General features: G+C 39.7%; 1 protein-coding gene across 1 annotated transcript in view; it reads right to left on the bottom strand.

The window, feature by feature from the left end:
* The window catches only part of MAP3K19 (mitogen-activated protein kinase kinase kinase 19), a 58,736-nt gene that overhangs the window by 32,799 nt on the left and 4,533 nt on the right, over positions 1-21,404 (bottom strand). The window contains exons 2-5 of the mRNA XM_044240948.1: positions 14,746-14,934; positions 12,485-12,639; positions 10,028-10,143; positions 7,434-7,546 (exon numbers count right to left, since the gene is read on the bottom strand). Coding sequence (XP_044096883.1) covers positions 7,434-7,546; positions 10,028-10,143; positions 12,485-12,639; positions 14,746-14,802 — 441 coding nt within the window. The 5' untranslated portion in view covers positions 14,803-14,934. The remainder of the gene's footprint in view (positions 1-7,433; positions 7,547-10,027; positions 10,144-12,484; positions 12,640-14,745; positions 14,935-21,404) is intronic.

The following is a 21,404-nucleotide window of genomic DNA, read 5'->3' as shown; positions in this document are numbered from 1 at the left end:
TCCTGCCCCTCCTCTCTGCTCATGCTCTTTCTCTCTCAAATAAATAAATAAAATCTTAAGGGGGGGGGGGAAAGGACCAGAAAGAAAAGAATCAATAACAGTAAGCAAAATTAAGAGACAAGAATACTAAAACCCAATTTGTAAGTTTTGCACGGGGAAAAAAAAAAGATATGTGACACCTGTAAGTATCTGATGACAATTTCTTCCATAGAATAAACTGAAAAACCATAAGCATCACACATACACAAAAAGGATGTAAAGAATAACATATACTTTGGGCGCCTGGGTGGCTCAGTGGGTTAAGCCGCTGCCTTCGGCTCGGGTCATGATCTCAGGGTCCTGGGATCGAGTCCCGCATCGGGCTCTCTGCTCAGCAGGGAGCCTGCTTCCTCCTACTTGTGATCTCTCTCTCTGTTGAATAAATAAATAAAATCTTTAAAAAAAAAAGAATAACATATACTTTGAAGGTCATCATGGAAATGAAGACTCTAAAACAGAAACAGCTCCAGATTTTCTAATTTCCTTTAGAATGATAAATATGAAAGACTTTAAGATGTACCTGGGTGCCCCAAGGAGGACAATTGAAATAATGACACTCAGTCATGAGTGAAGGAGAGAAAATATTAGAACCCCAGCATAAATGGATTTCATAAACCACTGACAATGGTGCAGGAGATAACAATAGACTAGAAAACAATAGACTAGTATAGCATTCGAATCTCAAACAACGGAATCCCAAACATACAGAAGAGAAAAGAGGCAGAAGAAACATATGTAATTAAGTTGGAAAGGAAGATTCTCCTTAGATGAAAGGGGATTGGGAGAGGCTGTAAAGTCTCACAGGGGGCAATCCTACAAGTAAGGCAGCTGCCTATTTTCGTAAATGAGAAAAACCTATTGCAGACAGCGAAAAAGAAAACCAAGCTTTCATTCAAAGAAAAGAAGTGAAGGATGACCTTGGGTTTTATGATTTAAACCCTAGAGAAAGCACAAGAGAAAAAGGCAAGTTCAATAGTCAGAGTCTGTTTCTCCCTCAGAAATGATTTCAAAGTTATTTCAAGCATAATAAGAAAAATATGGAGTGAAGGCTCAATAAGTGTTTTTAAGTTGCATGGAAAAAAATGTACTACTGTAAAGGGATGTTTAGTTCTTTTACAAAAGAAAATTGCTTAAACATACCATAAAAATTGAAAAGCAAATGTGTTTTTGTTTACCAATTTCTTTTTTTTTTTTTTTAATATTTTATTTATTTATTTGACAGAGAGAGATCACAAGCAGGCTGAGAGTCAGGCAGAGAGAGAGAGAAGCAGGCTCCCGCCAAGCAAAGAGCCCGATGCGGGGCTCGATCCCAGGACACTGAGATCATGACCTGAGCCGAAGGCAGCGGCTTAATCCACTGAGCCACCCAGGCGCCCCTGTTTACCAATTTCTAATGCATGACTGTTACTTTCAAGATTATTCTCTAGGTATTTTATTTCAATTACTATGTAATGTTAGTAACCAAAACCAAGACAACCTTCAACGTTGTGACAAAATGTGCTCCTTGCAGGGTTGCTCAGCCTCACCCCTACTGACATTGGGACTGGATAACTTGCCATTGTGGGCATGATTCTGTGCCCTCTAGGATGTTTAGCAGAATCCTTCAGCTCTACCCACACTAGATGCCAGTTGCCCCTCCACCCAGTTGTGACATAAAAAATGTCTCCAAATGCAGTCAGATGCCCCCTGGCAGGAGGGCAAGATCGCCCCCCTGTGGAGAACCAGTGTATCAGAGCAACTCTGGTTTGGTTTTTGTTTTTTAACCTGCTTTAAAAAATTATAAATTCACAAAGGAAAATACTCAAATAGTATTAAATAAGCTGGTTTTTTTTTTTTTTATTTTTTAAGGATTTTAAGTACATCCATTGTGGGACTTGAACTCACAACCCCAAGATCAGGTCACATGCTCTACCAACTGAGTCAGCCAGACACTCTTACACTGTTTTTTAATATTAAAAAATAGTAATAATAGTATTAAAATACACATTTCCATTCTACCTCATCCCATCCTATGCCCCAAAGGAGTCCTGATTTAACCATTTCTATACATATATTTTTAAATATTTTATTTTTTTAAGACTTTATTTGAGGGGCGCCTGGGTGGCTCAGTGGGTTAAGCCGCTGCCTTCGGCTCAGGTCATGATCTCAGGGTCCTGGGATGGAGCCCCACATCGGACTCTCTGCTCAGCAGGGAGCCTGCTTCTTCCTCTCTCTGCCTGCCTCTCTGCTTGCTTGTGATCTCTCTCTGTCAAATAAATAAATAAAATCTTAAAAAAAAAAAAAGACTTTATTTGAGTGACAGAGAGAGAGCACAAGCCGTGGAAGGAGCAAAGGGAGAGGGAGAAGCAGACTCCCTCCTGAGCAGGGAGCCCGATGTGGGGGTTGATTCCAGGACCATGACCTGAGCCAAAAGCAGATACTTAACCAACTGAGCCAGCCATGCACCCCTAAAGATTTTGTTTTTAAGTAATCTCTACAACTGATGTGGGGCTCGAACTCACAACTGGAGATCAAGAGTTGCATCCTCCAACCAACTGAGCCAGCCAGATGCCCCCAACCATCTCTATATTTTAATTTTAAATTAATTTCAATGTGTGTCCAACTTACATGTTTTTAAAAAGTCAAATAATGGTAAAAACTTTTATTTTTTTTTTTTAAGATTTTATTTTATTTATTTGAGAGAGAGAGACAGTGAGAGAGAGAATGAGCGAGGAGAAGGTCAGAGGGAGAAGCAGACTCCCCATGGAGCTGGGAGCCTGATGTGGGACTCGATCCCGGGACTCCAGGATCACGCCCTGAGCCGGAGGCAGTCGTTTAACCAACTGCGCCACCCAGGGGTCCCGGTAAAAACTTTTAAGTAAAGGTCATCAGTGTCCTTCCCCACCCTTTGCCTCTAAGGTAACCACTTCCAACCTTTTAATTGTTTCTTTTGATATTTTCTTCCATATCTCTAGGTGATACAATAGTCCTGCTATCTCCTGAGTCATCAAAATGAAATACTACCTACTGACTTTTTATTACGTAGACAGTATCATATTCTTATACCCCCATTTTTATTTGTTTTGTTTTACTCATTTTCTTATATTTTTTAATCCCTAAATCTTCCCAACCTCCAGTGATTTCTCCACTTGGTTAAATATAGGAGATAATATATTAGTTCCATTGCTTTCCTGGAAATCCCCATTATCCTGCTCTTCTCCCCTCCTCCACCCCAAATTATTTCAGCTCTTTGTTCCCTAGACTTGATACATGGCTGACACCTTGGAACTTGCCTTCTCCGTAATACCAATGATTCTCTATCTCTTGTGTTAGAGTCCAGATCCCCTGCATCATGGTCCAATTTTCCTTCTTTATTTTTATCTATTCCCTTAATTTTTTTTAAAGATTTTTAAAAAGATTTTATTTATTTATTTGACAGACAGAGATGACAAGTAGGCAGAGAGAGAGAGAGGAGGAAGCAGGCTTCCTGCCGAGCAGAGAGCCCGATGTGGGGCTGGATCCCAGGACCCTGGGAGCATGACCCGAGCGAAAGGCAGAGGTTTTAACCCACTGAGCCACGCAGGCACCGCTAAGATTTTTTTTTAGGTAATCTCTACACCCATCATGGAGCTCGAGCTTACAAACCCAAATTCAAGAGTCACATGCTCTACTGACTGAGCCAGCCAGCTGCCTCTCTATTCCCTTAATTTAATAGGGCACATAGTAGCTTCCTTAAAAGGTACTTGAGAAGTAAAATGCTTGAGTGTTAAGTATGTCTGAAAAATGTCTTTATTCAATTCTTGATTGATAGTTTGTCTGGATATAGAATCCGAGGCTGGGAACAATTCTTTTCTCAGGTATTTGAAAGCATATGCCTCCCCTTGCCATTACCTTCAATTTAAGTGTAGCAAACATTCAGAAACGTGTATAGATTCGTAAATTTTTATAAACTGAACACATTTGTGTAACCAGGACCCAGATCAAGTAAAATAATTCTTAGATATAACATGAGAATTAAGACCCATAAAAAATAGATGAATTGATTTTCATCAAAATGAGAAACTTTTCGGGGCGCCTGGGTGGCTCTGTTGTTAAGCGTCTGCCTTCAGCTCAGTTCATGATCCCAGGGTCCTGGGATTAAGCCCAGTGTCCAGCTCCCTGCTCAGTGGGAAACCTGCTTCCCCCCTGCTTCTCCCTCTCCCACCCCCCCTGCCTGTGTTCCCTCTCTTACTGTGTCTCTGTCACATAAATAAATAAAATCTTAAATAAATAAATACAAAAAAACTTCTGTTTGATGAAAGCCAAGTTACAGAGATGAAAATAACAATCCAGTTCTTCCTATTGACTAGTAGAAAATACTTGCAAATCACATATCCAGAATACATAAGGAATTCTCTAAACCCAACGGTAAGAAAACAAACCAATCAGAAAACTTAACAAAGTCTGAACAATTTATGCTAATGGGGAATAGTAAACCCATGAAAAAATGTTCAACGTCAGTCATTAGGGAAGTGCAAATTAAAACCACAATGAGAGACTACCATACATCTATTAAGACGGTTAAAATAAAAAATACTGATAGTGCTAAATGCTGGCCAGGGGACAGAAAATCTGGACGTCTTATTCATTGCTAGTGGGAATATAAAATGATAGAGGGGTGCCTGGGTGGCTCAGTGGAATAAACCTCTGCCTTTGGTTCAGGTCATGATCTCAGGGTCCTGGGATCAAGCCCTGCATTGGGCTCTCTTCTCAGCGGAGAGTCTGCTTCCCCCTCTCTCTTTGCCTGCCTTTTGGCCTATTTGTGATCTCTCTCTCTCTGTCAAATAAATAAATAAAATGATAGAGCCACCATGGAAAATTGACAGTTTTTTAAGAAGCTAGGGCACCTGGGTGGTTCAGTGGGTTAAGCCTCTGCCTTCAACTCAGGTCATGATTCCAGGATCCTGGGATCCAGCCCTGTATCAGGCTTTCTGCCTGCCTCGCTGCCTACTTGTGGTCTCTCTTTCTGTGTCAAATAAATAAATAAAATCTTAAAAATAAAAAAAGTTACACAGACATTTACCATATGACCCAGTAAATGGATTCTTGGACATGTATCCTAGAGAAATGAAATGTATATTTATATAGAAATCTATTCACAATTGCTCATAGTTGCTTTATATATAATAGCTCAAAACTGGAAACAACCTAAATGACTCTCAACAAGTGAATGGTTAAGTAAACTGTGAATATCTGTGCCATAGAATACTACTTAGCAATGTAAAGAAAACTTGATAGGACTTGGGTCTATCTCAAGAGCATTATGCTGAGTAGAAAAAGCCAATCTGAAAAGTTTTTATGTATGGTAATTCCATTTATATGACATTCTCAAAATGACAAAATTATGGAGATGGAGAACAGATCAGTGGCTGCCAAGGGTTAGGGAAGGGAAGAGGATATGGCTGTGAAGCCACCCTTGTGGTGGCAGTTTCGAATTTTTGTTTCTGGTGATTCAGGGGATGAACCGTCACAGAACCAGGGGTGCCTGGGTGATTCGGCTGGTTAGGTGACTTAGTCTTTGTTTTGTCTCCAGTCATGGTCTCGGGGTCATGGGATTAGCCCCCGTGGGGCTCCCCGTTCAGCATGGGGACTCACTCTCTAAAACAAATAAATAAATAAATAAAATCTTAGGAAAAAAAAAAAGAAATGTCACAGAATTGTATACTCAGACACACAAAACCAGAGAAAGAAAGAAAAAAGAATGTATGTAAATTCTAGTGAAATCCAAGCGAGGTCTGTAGTTTAGCTAATTGTAATGCATCGATGTCAACTTCCCAGTTTTGACAATCTGCTATAGTTATGATAATAGTTCCCATTGGGGGACACTGGTGAAGTTTACACAGGATGTCTTTGTACTATTTTTATAAGTTCCGATAAATCTATAATTATTTCAAAACAAGAAAGTTTGGTTTGTTTGGTTTTTTTTTTTTTTAAAGATTTTATTTATTTATTTGAGAGAGAATAAGTTGGGGGGAAGGGCAGAGGAAGAGGGGGAAGCAGACTCCCCGCTAAGCAGGGAGCCCTACATGGGGCTCAATCCCAGGACCCTGGGATCATGGACTAAACTGTAGGCAGAAACTTTACTGAGCAGAAACTGAGCACCCAGGCGCCCCAAGAAATTTTTTCAAATTAAATTTTTGGTTTTTGTTTTCTTTGTTGTTTTGGGATGATTTTTCAAAGGAGAAAGGGACTGAAAGGTCTTTACTCCACCATCTCCAAAAGTCCTTATTATTGTTTATTAATATTATACTCCATACCTCATTAACTTTTTTTTTAAATAAAGATTTTATCTATTTATTTGACAGAGAGAGAGAGAGAGAAAGAGCTCAAGCAGGGGGAGCAGCAGGGGTAGAAGGGAAGCAGGCTCCCTGATGAGCAGGGAACAGGACACTGGGCTCCAACTCAGTACCCTGGGATCATGACCTGAGCTAAAAGCAGAGGCTTAACCAACTGAGCCACCCAGACATCCCCCTCATCAACTTTTAAAAATAAACAATTTGTGGCCATATTTTTTCCTACCAACAAAATATAGGGTAGCAATATTTTTAACTGTCTGGGCTATGTTAATTTTCATAAAAACTGAAAAGGTACAAATGAGTACACAGTGCAAAGTTTGTCTCCAATTCTCTCCCTGTAGGCAACAACTGTTACCAGTTTATTGTATATATGGTGTATCAGTCCACAGTTTTCTATGGATTACACTGTTTGTTACTAGTACTGTTACTGAACGGTGAGGGACTTTTTGTGGAGTCATGGCAGGGGATTTTTGGGGTGTGGTGGTGACTGTGGCCAAGAGGAAGCACCTTCTTTGTGGTACCCTCTGATGGATTTGACATGATCAGATTAATGGTCTTCTCTTTTTCCACATTTACACATATAAACATAAGCTATATTTTATTATTTAATATGGGTCCAAAATTCTGTGGTATTAGGTATACACACACACACACACAATGCACAAGACTCCAAGCTGACTAGCTAATTAGTGCTCTGAGATTAAACTTGTGGAACACTGTCTTACTTTTTTTTTTAAATTTATGTATTTATTTATTTGACAGAGTGAGATCACAAGTAGGCAGAGAGGCAGGCAGAGAGAGAGAGGAGGAAGCAGGCTCTCTGCTGAGCCTGAGGCAGGGCTGGATCCTAGGATCCTGGGATTGTGACCAGAGCCGAAGGCAGAGGCTTTAACCCACTGAGCCACCCAGGCGCCCCGGAAACACTGTCTTATTAAATGTGCTTTCAAGTACTTTGTGATTACATTAAAAATATAATTGTAATGTGCGATTGTTACAAAATATTCAAGCAATACAAATGAAGCTGTCGATGGAGTAGGTTATTCATTTTTTGTTAGTTTCTTTAAAGAAAAAACATCTTACCTCGCTGCTGATGCTTTGCAAGATTATATTTCGGTTTGTAGTAACTGTCATTGTACTGGGTGGAGAAGAGTTTGTATCATGAGAAATGTCAAGCAATGATTCAGCATGTCTTTCTGCCAAAAGAAACAGGATAATGTGTTTTGATAAGACGCATCTCTCTCAATTTCATAGGAAGATCTAGCTCTTGGTTCTAAAACCAGTTCCATTTGTCAAAGATCTTCCTAAAATCATGATCTGGGATCCTGATGAGGCTTCAGGCAATAATTATCACAGGAAAGGGTGTGAGGACAAGAGTCCACAGAATGGATGGGTTTTTGTTTGCTTAAAAAACAAAAGTTAGGCAAAGTTGCTAAGTGAAACCCCTAGTAATGGGCTGGAAATTATATCTGTTCTGTAGTTGCCAAGACCAGGCACATTTTCTGTCTAACACTTGAAGCCAGATTCAATTGTCAGAGTTCTGAACACCGAACGGTGAACTCCCAGTTAGTTACTGAGGGACTGTGGTCTCCTATGCATCCCCTCCTGCTATCATGACTTTTTCAAATAAGGGCAGGCTCTTTGATAAAAACCTCTTCCTCTTCCAAGATCTCTTCCAGTTATTTTGTAACTGATACAAAATTGCACAAGGTTTATCTCTACTCAGACCCTCCATATTTTCCTTCCTTACTCCGTGCAGTCTTCTGCCTCTATCCTATCACTGAAACTTCACACTTCCTTACCACATCTGCTTTGCAACCTCTTTTCCAAGTTGGTATTTTCCTACACCTTGCTTCTTGCAACTCTCCCCAGTTCCTTCTTCTCTGTCTCACTGCCCTTGGGTCCCTAAGTGCGCACCACTCCCTAACTGTGGGAATACTTGCTCGGCTCAGCCCTTTGCAATCCTCCAGTGATCTTACCTGCTTGCAGATCCTCACAATTCCCTTTTTGTAGTGAACTCCCAAACAATACCAACTCATCCCCTCCCACGACCCTGTCCTACAGAACATTGCTACTTGAAAGGCAAGGTTCCAACAAACGCAGCGCTTTAGAACTCATTACCTTCAATATCCTCACCAAACAAGAGTGGTCTTCTCTTTTGTTGATTGTCTTTTCATCCCCCACCCCCTCTTCCCTGGGCTGAAACTTTGGAATCAAATTGAATTCTCCTGACTTTTGTCTCATCACTAAATGCTCACATCACTAAATGTTGTGAATTTTTCTTCCACAATAGCTCTTAGGGTCACTGCACCCAGCACCTGGCAGGCGCAGTCCCACACCAAACCCAGGACCCTTCTCTGGCCATTGTCACCACACACGCACTTCTGTACTCTCTTAATAGAGCTCCCTGCCATGAATTTCTTCCTTCAAGTCCATTCTACACAATAACAACAGCTTAATTTTCCTAAAACATGGCTTTCATCACTCACTGGCTTAAACTTCTTTAGCAACTCTTTTTATTGAAAAAAATCTGCATTCACTCGATCTTCAATGGACCCAGTTTCTTTAGGTATCTAATCTTACTATGTATTCCTGCTCCCCAACACGAACTTCCTAGTGTCTTGTTTGCCCCTGGGATAAATGAGGCTCACTTACATCATGATGCCTCTGCTCTACAAAATCAGATCCCGTCGCTTTTCAAGGACCAGATTGTGTTTCACTTCTATCGTGAAACCTTACTTGGAATGGCCTTGTTCCCAGCCCAAAAGCTTCAGTCAGACAAGAAAGTCAAGCAGCTTTTACAAGGTCACATGTTACTCAATGAAACTTCTTCCATTTTACTTTTTTCTCTGTGACTATTTCTATTTCTTTGTTCAGACTCTCTCTCCCTACCTATATCAAACCTTGTCTCTTTTTCTCTTCCTTCCAAATCTTTTTTTAAGGATTTATTTATTTATTTTGAGAGAGAGATAGAATGCAAACAAGCAGAGGAAAAGGGGAGAAAATCTTTCAAGCAGACTTCCCACCAAGATAGGATGCCGAGGTGGGGTTCGATCCCACAGCCCATGAGATCAGGACCTGAGTAGAAACAAAAAGTTGGATGCCCAACTGACTGAACTACCCAGGTGTCCCTCTCTTCCTTCCAAATCTTATCTAGCATTTAAGGACCATGGTATGTCCCTTCTCCTCTTTCAAGCTCATGAAAACCTCTTTCTCTCCTGACTTACGTGATGTGTCCCTGACCAAACTAAATACTTTCAGGAGTTTGGACTATGTCTTAGATTTCTTTGCGTCCCCCAGAATACTTAGTCATGGGCCTTGTATATAGTCACTGCTCAATAAATTGCTGCTGCCTTGATATTTTTATTTATTTTTTGATATCTTTATTTTTTTAAAGATTTTATTTATTTATTTGAGAGAGAGAGAGAGGGCATGAGAGGGGGGAGGGTCAGAGGGAGAAGCAGACTCCCTGCTGACCAGGGAGCCCAATAGGGGCCTCCATCCTAGGACTCCAGGATCATGACCTGAGCAGAAGGCAGTTGCTTAACCACCTGAGCCATCCAGGTGCCCTGCCTTGATATCTTTAAATGAATTCTTCAAATACACATTGAAAAAGAAAGATTTCTAATAAGGCTTTTCAATAAGGGGAATTTTGAAAGTAAAATAGAAGTACTTACCTGGTTTTGGCATAGAATTCATTAGAATGTCCAGTAATTGTTGTTTCCTAAAACTTTGTATTTGTGACACATAATGTATTGCTGATTTTCCACTAAAATCACAGAGTTTAGGATCTCTAGGAAGAATAAAATCACATCAAAAATAATTCAGTTAAATCTATTGAGGAAAGAACCAATATAAGAGGAAAAACATTGACATCGAATAAATAAGAACAATCATGTAGTTTGGAGCTGACAACAATAACTTCAAAATGTAAGAGAGAGTGACATTTTTAAGTAAAAGGATTATGTTGGATATCTTATTTCTACTCCCAACCTAAAAAATTCCAATATTTGTAAAAAATGTCCAACTTTGGGCAAAAAAATTCATAATTCTTTAATGATGAGCAAATTAAGTGAAGATTGAAACATCCTGATAAACTATTGTCTTATCATTCCAAATAGATGACTTGATTGCTTTTTTCCTTTTCAATGATTTAGCTAACTGCTTACTTTCTTCATAGTTCTTTTTTTTTCTAATGCTAACAGCTAGCTTTTACCATTCAAAATAGTAGAATGGCATAGAATTAAGTTGATATGTTTATTTCACAGGCTCTGGTTGAGTGGATCGGATCTTGGTCATAAAATCCCTCTGCATGATCTTTTCATTTCTCTTTGCCTTGCTCTGTGATCGTTAAGCCCACTGACTGATCTTAGCACTCCTTCAAAAGCACAACATCCTCTCTATGTCGTACTGAATCCTAGGATTAGACATCAGCTCAGAGAGATCCAGAAGGTAAATGATGAGAACCCTGTTGAAAGATTAGGGAGAGGGAAACAATGATTATTATACTTGCTTTGCTAGACACAGTTTGGGAAAAGGAACACATCAGTCGTGGTCTCCAATGTAACAGCTTTGAATTTGAATCTCCTTATTGCTACGGGACAGGTGTTTTTGTTTTTGTTTTTGTTTTTTCACGGGACAGGTTAATGTTTTATCATCTGCAACAATTAATCTCTTACAGCTTTTTTTATATCGAAGGTCCTGATTCAAAAAAATAGCATAGGGGGACGCCTGGGTGGCTCAGTTGGTTAAGCAGCTGCCTTCGGCTCAGGTCATGATCTCAGCGTCCTGGGATCGAGTCCCACATCGGGCTCCTTGCTCGGGAGGGAGCCTGCTTCTCCCTCTGCCTCTGCCTGCCTCTCTGCCTGTGCTCGCTCTCTCTCCCTCTCTTTCTGACAAATAAATAAATAAAATCTTTAAAAAAAAAATAGCATAGGACCCAGAATCAGGGGACAGCACTGCTTGATATGTGGCCATAAGTCATTTAACTCATTGGGACTTGAGTTTGCTCGTTTGCCTTGATTAGTGTTTCTCAATGTGGTGTTTTTTGATTTCCTGTATTCTGGACCCCACTCCAGGCCTACTCAACACCATCTTTGGAGTTGTGTCCGGTACTCTCCATGTTAAACAATCTCAGTGGTTTCTGAACACTAAAGTCTACAGTAGCTTCAAACTTCCATCTTCATCCTATTATACTAACTGATCCTTTGACAACAGCTTATGTTCTTAACTCTACTTTTGTTCTTGAAACTCCCTTTCCTCTTTTATTCCTAAAACAAAATTCATACGAAGTACTGAGAAAGAATTTTGTCCATCTGTTCTTATTTGATAACAAGATATCTAGTTGTTAGGAAACTACATATCTAACATGAAAAACTGTTTTTTAATCCTCTGATTAAAAAAAAAAAAAAAAAAAAGCTGGGCGCCTGGGTGGCTCAGTGGGTTAAGCCGCTGCCTTCGGCTCAGGTCATGATCTCAGGGTCCTGGGATCGAGTCCCGCATCGGGCTCTCTGCTCAGCAGGGAGCCTGCTTCCTCCTCTCTCTCTGCCTACTTGTAATCTCTCTCTGTCAAATAAATAAATAAAATCTTTAAAAAAAAAAAAAAAAAAAAGCTAATTGTTTACTTTCCCTCCTCCTAAAGAGCATTTTGGCATATAGCAATTTTTAGATAACTGGAAATCAAAATTGCTTTTGATAACTGACAATGCTTTCTGAAATAATTAGTAACATTTTGGGGGTAGAGAGCTGCCTACTCAAGAAGTATCTGACACTCCTCATAACTACCATAAGATTATTTAAACAAATGGCCAACATCATAAGAATAATAGATAGCAACATCTAACATCTATATATCACTTTGCAACTGCTAAGTCCCTTTTATGACCATATATGTGCATTCAATTCAATATAAATTTTTTTAAGATTTTATTTTTAAGCAATCTTTACACCCAACACGGGACTTGAACTTACAACTCCGAGATAAAGAATCACGGTCTACCTACTGAACCAGCCAGCTTCTCCAACGTGTAGAATTTTAAAAAGCAGTCTATATGTTCAGATTTACAAGTGACTTCTGAAAATAACAGTGACACAAGACGCCCTTCCACTGATGCTGACTGACCACTCATACTCACGCGTGATGCTGGAGGAGCTCAGAGAGAACCTCCACAGGTCTGTAGGCTGTTGACATATCAAGACTCTCGAACAGATCCACATCCCTCACAGCCAGCATCAGAGGGGTCAAGCCATGTTGGTTTGGGAAATTTATATCCAGGAGCTCTTCAGATGCCTTTAAAAACAAGAAGCTTTATTTCTGTTTTGTTTTTAGTGTGTGTCTATTTATACCAATCTTTGCATTTTCCTTGTTTAGCCAAATTTTCATTTTCACTTCAATACATTCTTTCTCAGCATCTATATTGAGGAGGAGCTGATGAAATTACACAGGCCTGAGAGCCAGACAGAATTGGGTTTGAATTTTACTTCCTTAAACTCATTCTTTAACTTTCCTGACAGGATTATATGAAGAACACTTGATAAAATCACCCGAATAAAATAAGGGACATCCAGTTAAGCAATGAATCATTTTCATGGAGGACATAATCATATTAAAAGATTTATTTGGAAAATATTTGTTTGGTATTTATCTGAAATTCAAATTTAATTGAAAGTCTTGTATTTTTTGTTTGCAAAATCCAGCAATCCTACTCTCTGACCTTCAGAATCCTCAGCTGTCAGTAGGAAAAACAATGTATTTTTTATGGATTTGTTTTTGTTAGTTTGTTTTTTAAGATTTTGTTTATTTGAGAGAGTGAGCAAGAGAGAGAGAGCATCAGCCGAGCCAGGGGACAGGCAGAGGGAGAAGGAAGGCAGACTCCCTGCCTCTGTGAGGTTGTTTTGATGGTTGGAGACAGAATATGAAAAGCACTGAGTAGAGTTTGACATGTGCTCAATAAACATTTGTGGAATGAATGAATGATCCACAATAAGAATGTAGCTCACGTAACCGTCTATGTGCAGTCAAATGGAGGTGGGTATATAGGTGATATTTGTTGTTTTAATGAAAATGGAACTTAATTTGGATAATTCACCACTGAAAAGCCACTGTAAGGCCAAAGTATCCAAATTGCTTATTTTATAAACCAAAGCAATTCACTAATTTCCACTCTATTTCACTTTATGCCATATCAGTATAGTCAACGTTTCTACCTCACTATCTCTAGAGACAAACTAGAGATAATGATATTACCTCAGAGGGGTGCTGTGGGAATTAATTAGTTAATATTTTTTTCAGTCTCTGAAAAGAAGCTACCTCTTATATCAATGTTTATTCTTAGTTAGAACCAACATGAAAGGTTTGAGCTGAGAATAGTCTTACAATAGCACTTTAATTCAGCATCTGCTTATTAAGTTCTGGATTCAGTGATAGGCACCAGTTTCTTAAAAAGTGGCTGCTAATATTTACAGTGAAAAAATGTGGTTATGAAAACATATTGTATTATAACAACTATTACAAATACCATTGAAATAAAATTATTGTCTTTCAAAAGTGTTCTAAACTTCGGTTATGACATATGGCAATTTTAGACTATGGTTTAATACAACAAAAGAATTTAAAGAGTCCTTTGGATTTTGTTGTAGATTTCCTTGAACTTTAGGCGACAGAATTCTGTTCACTTTCTCTTTATCTGTTTGTATCTCTACCATAAGGGACTGGAAGAAACTGTTTCCTAGCAGCAATTGATTTTCTTTCAGTTGGAAGGTCATGTGATCTGAAAGTGTCTCTGAAGGTAAATACCAAGAATAGACAGTTGCCGGTCACCAATAATTAAATTCCCTGGTTATGCATATGGTTTCGTTAAGTTACTCTGGGAAATCGTGTCTGTGGCTAGAAGATCTAAACAAGAAGATCAATACCCAGAGAAGAAAGCACTTAAAAAAACACACCCTCTTAACTCCTCTAGTTACAACTAAATATTATGCAAAGCAGAGGCTCTCTGATTCCCTTTTCAGGATAAAGATAATAAGTGCAGCTGGTCCAAAGGGATCTAAACAGCAATTGCACAAATGGCAATGATGTCAAGGGAGCTCCTCTGAGCAAGTTGACAGCCATTCTCTAGGGACATCCTGGGAGCATATCATTTCCCGTGGGTGCTGCGTGACTTCTAACATCCAGCTGGAGGAAGGTGGAAACAGGCTGCTGCTGTGTTCTCTTATTACCCTGTTTTCCACCCTACTATCCTCTTCGATCCTGTTTCTTTCCCCTATATTTTTCCTGAAGCTTTCTGGGACTGCATTTGAAAATAACTTATTTTTCTTTAAAAGGAGTCCTATATAGTCTAGGCTTTTCTTACCATTTACCCACCCAAAGGCAGAAGCAAACATCAATTTAACTGACCAGCAACTGCTGAAGTTGTTCAAGATCACCTTGCCATGAACTTTGTAGAAGTTGCATTTGGGGAGCCTGGATTCCACTGATGGCCAAGAGTAGTCTCCGCACATTGCAATTAGCCACGTGAACTGCAGTTTGATTGCTGTAATTACAAAGGGTGATATCTGCTCCCTTTTCCAGAAGAAATTCAACAACCTGCAACATCACAACATTCAATTCAACAACCTGCAACATCACAAAATTCTTATTTACATTTTTTTTTAATATTTTATTTTATTTATTTGAGAGAGAGAGACAGTGAGAGAGAGAATGAGCGAGGAGAAGGTCAGAGAGCGAAGCAGACTCCCCATGGAGCTGGGAGCCTGATGTGGGACTCGATCCCGGGACTCCAGGATCACGCCCTGAGCCGGAGGCAGTCGTTTAACCAACTGCGCCACCCAGGTGTCCCAAATTCTTATTTACATTTTTGAATGCAAACAGTATCTTCAGGGTTTCTCAGAAAACTTAGACATGGTTTTGATTCATGATGTATGAAAGGAGAATAAGAGGGGCATAAAAATGAAGAATTGATTTGAATGCCGATGGCTGCTATTTGCCTTTTTTAAATCAGGAAAACAAAAATCTCCATGACACAGATGGTTTGGGGATACTATTCTTTTCTTTTTTAAGGTTTTATTTTTAAGTAATCTCTATACCCAACACAGGGCTTGAACTCACAACCCTGAGATCAAGTGTCACATGCTTGTGGTGTCTGAGTCCTTCAGTTGGTTAAGCATCTAACTTTGGCTTGGGTCATGATCTCAGGGTCCTGGAACTGGGCACTGCATTGGTCTCCATGCTCAGCCTGGAGTCTGTCTACCCCACCAAATAAATAAAATCTTTAAAAAAAAAAAAAAAAAGAAAGTCACATGCATTACCACCCAGGCACTTTTTGGAGATACTATTCTTTTCTTAAAATTAGAAGTTTGTGATTATATTATGTTAAACCCACATAAAGCATCAAAGTCCTATTACTATGATCTGTAATTTAATATGCAAAACCTGGGGCTCCTAGGTGGCTCAGCCAATTAAATGTCTGCCTTTGGTTCAGGTCATGATCACAGCATCCTGGGATGAAGCCCTGTGATGGGCTCCCTGGTCAGCAGGTAGTCTGCTTCTCCCTCCCCTTGCTCTTGCACTCTTTCTCAAATAAATAAAATCTTCTAGAAAAAAATAGAATATAAACCCCAAACTTAGACAAACATTCTCGAAAGTTGCAAGTATTTCCATACGTATTTCTAGGAAACAAATAAATGCTATTCAAAATGTTGATGCATAATTTATTCAACAAATGGGATTGAGTGATTAGCATGAGTCAAGAACTGTCCTTGGTGCTGAGGCTCCAACCGTGAACAAGACAGGGACCAGCCTTTAAGGCATTTACAAACTAATGACGAACAGAGACAGATAAAAAAGCAATTGTGACATAGTGTGAGAAATAGAGTGATAGGGTAAATATAGAAGAAGGTGTCACTTAGAAGAAATGAATTTAAGCTGTCTCATTGGGTCGAGGAAGACTTTGTAGAGAAAATGTCTAAGCTGAGAACTGAGGGATCAGACTCAATTAACTAGGCGAAGACTAGGGGAAAGATTGTTTGAAGCAAAAGAGATAGTGTAAACAAAGTACTGTGGATGCTATGGACTGAATTCTTTCTCCTCAAAATTCATATGTTGAAGGCCTAGCCTCCAATGTGATTGTATTTGGAGAGGAGACCTCTAGGTAGTAATTAAGGTAAGATTAGGTTCTAGAAATGGGGCCCTGATCTGATAGGACTAGTGTCATTATAACAAGTTCTCTTTCTCTCTGCCAAGTGAGAACACAGAGAGAAGGTGGCCATCCATAAGACAGGAAAAAACCTCTTGCGAGAAACCAAATTGGCCAGAATCTTGATATTGGACTTTCCAGTTCCCAGAACTATGAAAAAATTAATTTCTACTATTTAAGCTACTCAGCCATGGTGTGTTTGCTACAGAAAGCCCAAGATGACTAATACAGAGGACAAAAGAACAAATAACACTCAAAGCTCTGGAAGACTAAATTAGACATGGCTCGAGCTCAAGATGGAGAATGAAGAGTAAAGAAATGTGATGGAGGGGCGCCTGGGTGGCTCGGTGGGTTAAGCCTCCGTCTTCCATTCGGGTCGTGATCTCAAGGTCCTAGAATTGAGTCCCGCATCGCGCTCTCTGCTCAGCGGGGAGCCTGCTTTCCCCTCTCTCTCTCTGCCTGCCTCTCTGCCTACTTGTGATCTCTCTCTCTGTCAAATAAATAAATAAAATATTAAAAAAAAAAAGAAATGTGATGGAGAAGTCAATAGTAGCGAAATCCTGAAAGGCTTTACCAACTCCCTTTAGGAATTAGAGTTGTATCTTCAAGACAATGGGAAGGCAGTGAGAAATTTTAAACAGAGGGTTGACATGATCAGGTCAGCACTTCACAGAAATCACTGTGGGAAGAACGAAAGTCAGGAGACCAATGAGACTACCCAGTGGCCTCATGGAGAGAAAATGGTACCAAATCAGGGAAGTGGTAGTAGAAATGGAGCAACTGAGGGCATAATCCAGGAACATTTAGGAGGTAGAACTCTTTAGATGTGGATGTTGATGATGAGCCAGAAATCAAGATAATTCCCAGGTTTTTCACTTCAGTCCATTTTTGTCTAGCTTCCCTACTACCACTGAGGACAAGGCCACAGTGATCTTTGGCCTGAAACAATGCAACAACCTTCTAATTGGTCTCTCCATTTCCAAATACCTTTGTCTGAAACCCATTACAGTGGTTACTTTCAAAAAGTCAGAAAGTAGTAAGTGTTGGCAAGGTTCTGAAGAAATCAAAACCCTTACACTCTGTTGTAAATGTTATAGTCACTTTAAAAACCATTCTGGCAGTTCCTCAAATGATTAAACATAGAGTTCCCATATGACCCAGTAATTCCACCCCTAGGAAGAGGAATGAAAGAGAATTTGAAAACATATGACCACATTAACACTTATACACAAATGTTTGTGGCAGCCTTTTTCATAGTAACCAAAACAGGGAAACAACTCAAGTTTCTGTCAATGGACAGATAAACAATGAAAATGTGATATACCCATATAACCCAATATTATTCATCTATGAAGAGGAAATAAGTGCTGATACATGCTGCAACATGAACCTTGAAAACAGTTTGCTAAGTAGAAGAAGCCAATCACAAAAGACCACATGCTGTATTATTTTATTTACATGAAAGTCCAGAATAGGAAGATCTATAGGGACAGAAAGTAGATTAGTGATTGCTTAGGGCTAGGGCAGGGAAAAGGAGGAACGATAGAAACTGATAGCTAATGGGTTCAGAGTTTCTTTTGTGGGAAGGGAGGTGAGTAGTTCTTTTTAAGATGACGAAAATGTTTTTAAAATTGACTGTGGTGATCTAAAACCCACCTTAAATGGGTGAATTGTATGATATGTGAGTTATATCCCACTAAAGCAGTTTTTAAAAATACCTTTTCATGCCTTGTGGTCTTGCAGGATTTGGGCCCTGCCATTTTCCAACCTCATCTTATGCTAATCTTCCTCTTCTGCAAGTTCTAGTCATCTTTTTACCTCAAATATGCAAGTTTTTTCCTAACCAAGAGGCTTTATCTCTGTTATCCCTACTTCCCCAATTGTTCTTCAAATGTCATCCTTTATCATTATTTTAGTTTTAATGTAAATGTAACCATATCAGTGAAGATTTTCCTGTCCACCTTATCAAACAAGGAATCACTCTATTGGTTACTTCAAAGCACTAACTAATTTGTAATGTAATTAAGCACTTTTTATTTCCTTATTTGTTGTGTTTCACCTTCATTAGAAGGTAAGTCCGCCTTGTGAGAGCTCTTACCACATGAATAAATGTTTTAGGAATGAGTGAGTGAATGATTTAAGATAAACAGATGCTATGCTACTTAACAAAATGGAAAGCACTGATGCTGGTGCTCCTCAGGAGAATTAGATTTGGAGAGAAAAACCATGAAGACAATGTGGATATGCTACGTTTGAGATCTGTGACATGTAAGCAGAGATATATGGTTGGAAGCTCAACATTATACACACACAGAGAGAAGAATTCAGGTGAGAGATGTGGGCTGAGATACAGAATTAGGAGCCATACCAGTATTAGTAAGGAATACCAATGTTAAGGACATGACAGGTCACATCACCAAGAGCGGTTTCAATGGACTGGTAGAGAACAGTGCCAGACGGCAGTAGTTTGAAGTGATGAGAAAGTGGAGGCAGTGAGGACTGACCAGAGGACCACTCTTTAGAGGGGCTGTTGGAAGACAATTCTCCAGAAACTCCAGGAACTTGTGTTTTTGTAGGTCTTGTGAGCAAAGGTGCTCACAGAGGTGAGATTTGTTCCAGACCATGTTTTCAAAGATGTTTATACAGTGAATGGCTTTGTAAGATAGAGACAGAGTCTCTTTCTGGAGCATTGGGAACATTGGGAAAACATGCTTACTGTCTACTGTGAAGGACTCTGGTTTCCCATCTTTTATTCAACCCACTGCATGTACAGTTATCACTTCCTTATGTTGGCTTGTGGAAACTGAAGGAAATGCTGATACTCTGACCATTACTGTTGTGAACAAGTAAACAGTTATTTTTCTCTGACCCAGGAGCCTCATGTCTTCTGCCAGACTCTGAAGCTATGGTAGGCTAACTTATTGGATGACAAGTAAGGAAAAATCCCAGATGCTTCGCAGTTACTAGTTTTTGCAAAAGATGAGATGATCAGAGAGACAGAAATGATAGAAGAACAATGAGGGCGTTATGGGGTTATTAATGAGATTTATAGAAAGTTCATGGGAAGTGGTAGCAAATAGGCTGACCAAATTGTATGGTCAGTTGGGCAATAAACGATCCCCCATATTAGTGACTAGCAAAGCCTCTTTAAGGAACTAGGAGGCAGTCAAAGTCAGGTGGCTCAGTTGTTAAGCGTCTGCCTTCAGATCAGGTTATGATCTTGGGGGCCTGGGACTGAGCCCCGCATTGGGCTCCCTGCTCAGCGGGAAGCCTGCTTCTCTCTTTTCCACTCCTTCTGCTTGTGTCCCCTTTCTCTGTCTCTCTTTTTCTCTCTCTCTCTGTCAAATGAATAAATAAAATCTTAAAAATAAAAAAGGCTGAGTAATAAGAAATAAGTTAAAAAAACAATTGCTCCCTGGTTTTTAATATTTTTTTTTAAGATTTTATTTGTTTATTTGACAGAGAGAGATCACAAGTAGGCAGAGAGGCAGGCAGAGAGAGAGGAAGGGAAGCAGGCTCCCTGCTGAGCAGAGAGCCCAATGCAGGGCTGGATCCCAGGACCCTGAGATCATGACCTGAGCCAAAGGCAGCGGCTTAACCCACTGAGCCACCCAGGAACCCATAATTTTTCTATCGTTGCTATCTTCCTCACCAAACTGGCAGTCGGCCCCAGGTCCATGCCACTATCATACAAGATTTGTCCTGGGTAGGCAGAAGATTCTACGCCCTTTCAGACAACAGTTACAGAGATGCATATCTCCACTGCAAAAAAGAAGGAAAATTCCTGACTGATATGGGCAAAAAAAACAGGCAAACTTTGGAAGGCAGCTATGCTCACCACTATACCACCAACGCAACAGGCAAACTTTGAACTTTGGCTCATTCATTTGGGATCTGGGTGGTGAGATGCATTTTATTTGTTAAGGAAGAGTGATAATAGCTATATTACAAGTCAGCCCTTCCTGCTGACAAACTTATGTCCATTTAATGATAAAAGTCTCAGAATTTTTTGCAGGGGGTTTTAGCTACTGTAAGGGAGTGTTGGACCTCCTGGGGAGATTTCCTGGAGATAGACAAATTCCCACGATAAAGCACAGAAGTGGATGTTCAGGTTCTTACTGGGCTGGATTGGGTTATAATACTAATGAAGATGACCCATTGGAGAGAGAGAAAATGACAAAGAAATCCAGTAGATTTTTGTGATTACCCCCACTACTCTGAAAACTCCCCTATCCCTATGTTAAAACCAGGTGAAAATGTAAGGATATTATCATGACAAAGGGTTAGCAAATAATTCAGATTAAGGTAGAATCCTTTAAAAAGTTAAAAAAAAAAATTTTTTTTAAAGCTCCTGCAAGGAAAAGCCAAACCTGAGTCAATCAAAGGGGGCAAAACCTGCAGTTCTAGTCAGAAAGCAATGTAGCTATGGCCACTAAGTCAAGGATCTCTGAGGCTGAAATAGATGGTGTCAGTAATAATGACCTTGCCACATGATTAAGAGCTTTGTATGGACCAAAAACATTGGAAATTCATTTTGTTGAAAAGCAAGAAACCTCAATGCTTCCGGAAACCGAAAATAAATATCCTCTGCTTATTGGTCTGGAGCAACTCTCTTCCACCATGCTCCTAATCCTTCCCTCCCCCTGTACCTTGACCTCAGCTGCTTTAAGGAGAAGGATCATTTTAAGTGGGACCAAGAACACTCAGTCTTCAAAAGGGCCTGAAAGTCATAGCCACTGACATGGCTATGTGACAAACACTGGGGAAGGAGAGACTCAAACTTTTACGGCTCTCTTAGATTCAGATTCCCAAGTCACCATTCTGTCTAGTCCCTTGGGAAAAGTGGGTGTCTGAATTCAGC

Source organism: Neovison vison, chromosome 3 (assembly GCF_020171115.1).
Source record: "Neovison vison isolate M4711 chromosome 3, ASM_NN_V1, whole genome shotgun sequence".
Classification (NCBI taxonomy): Eukaryota; Metazoa; Chordata; class Mammalia; order Carnivora; family Mustelidae; genus Neogale; species Neogale vison.
This window is presented reverse-complemented; position numbering and strand designations above follow the sequence as displayed.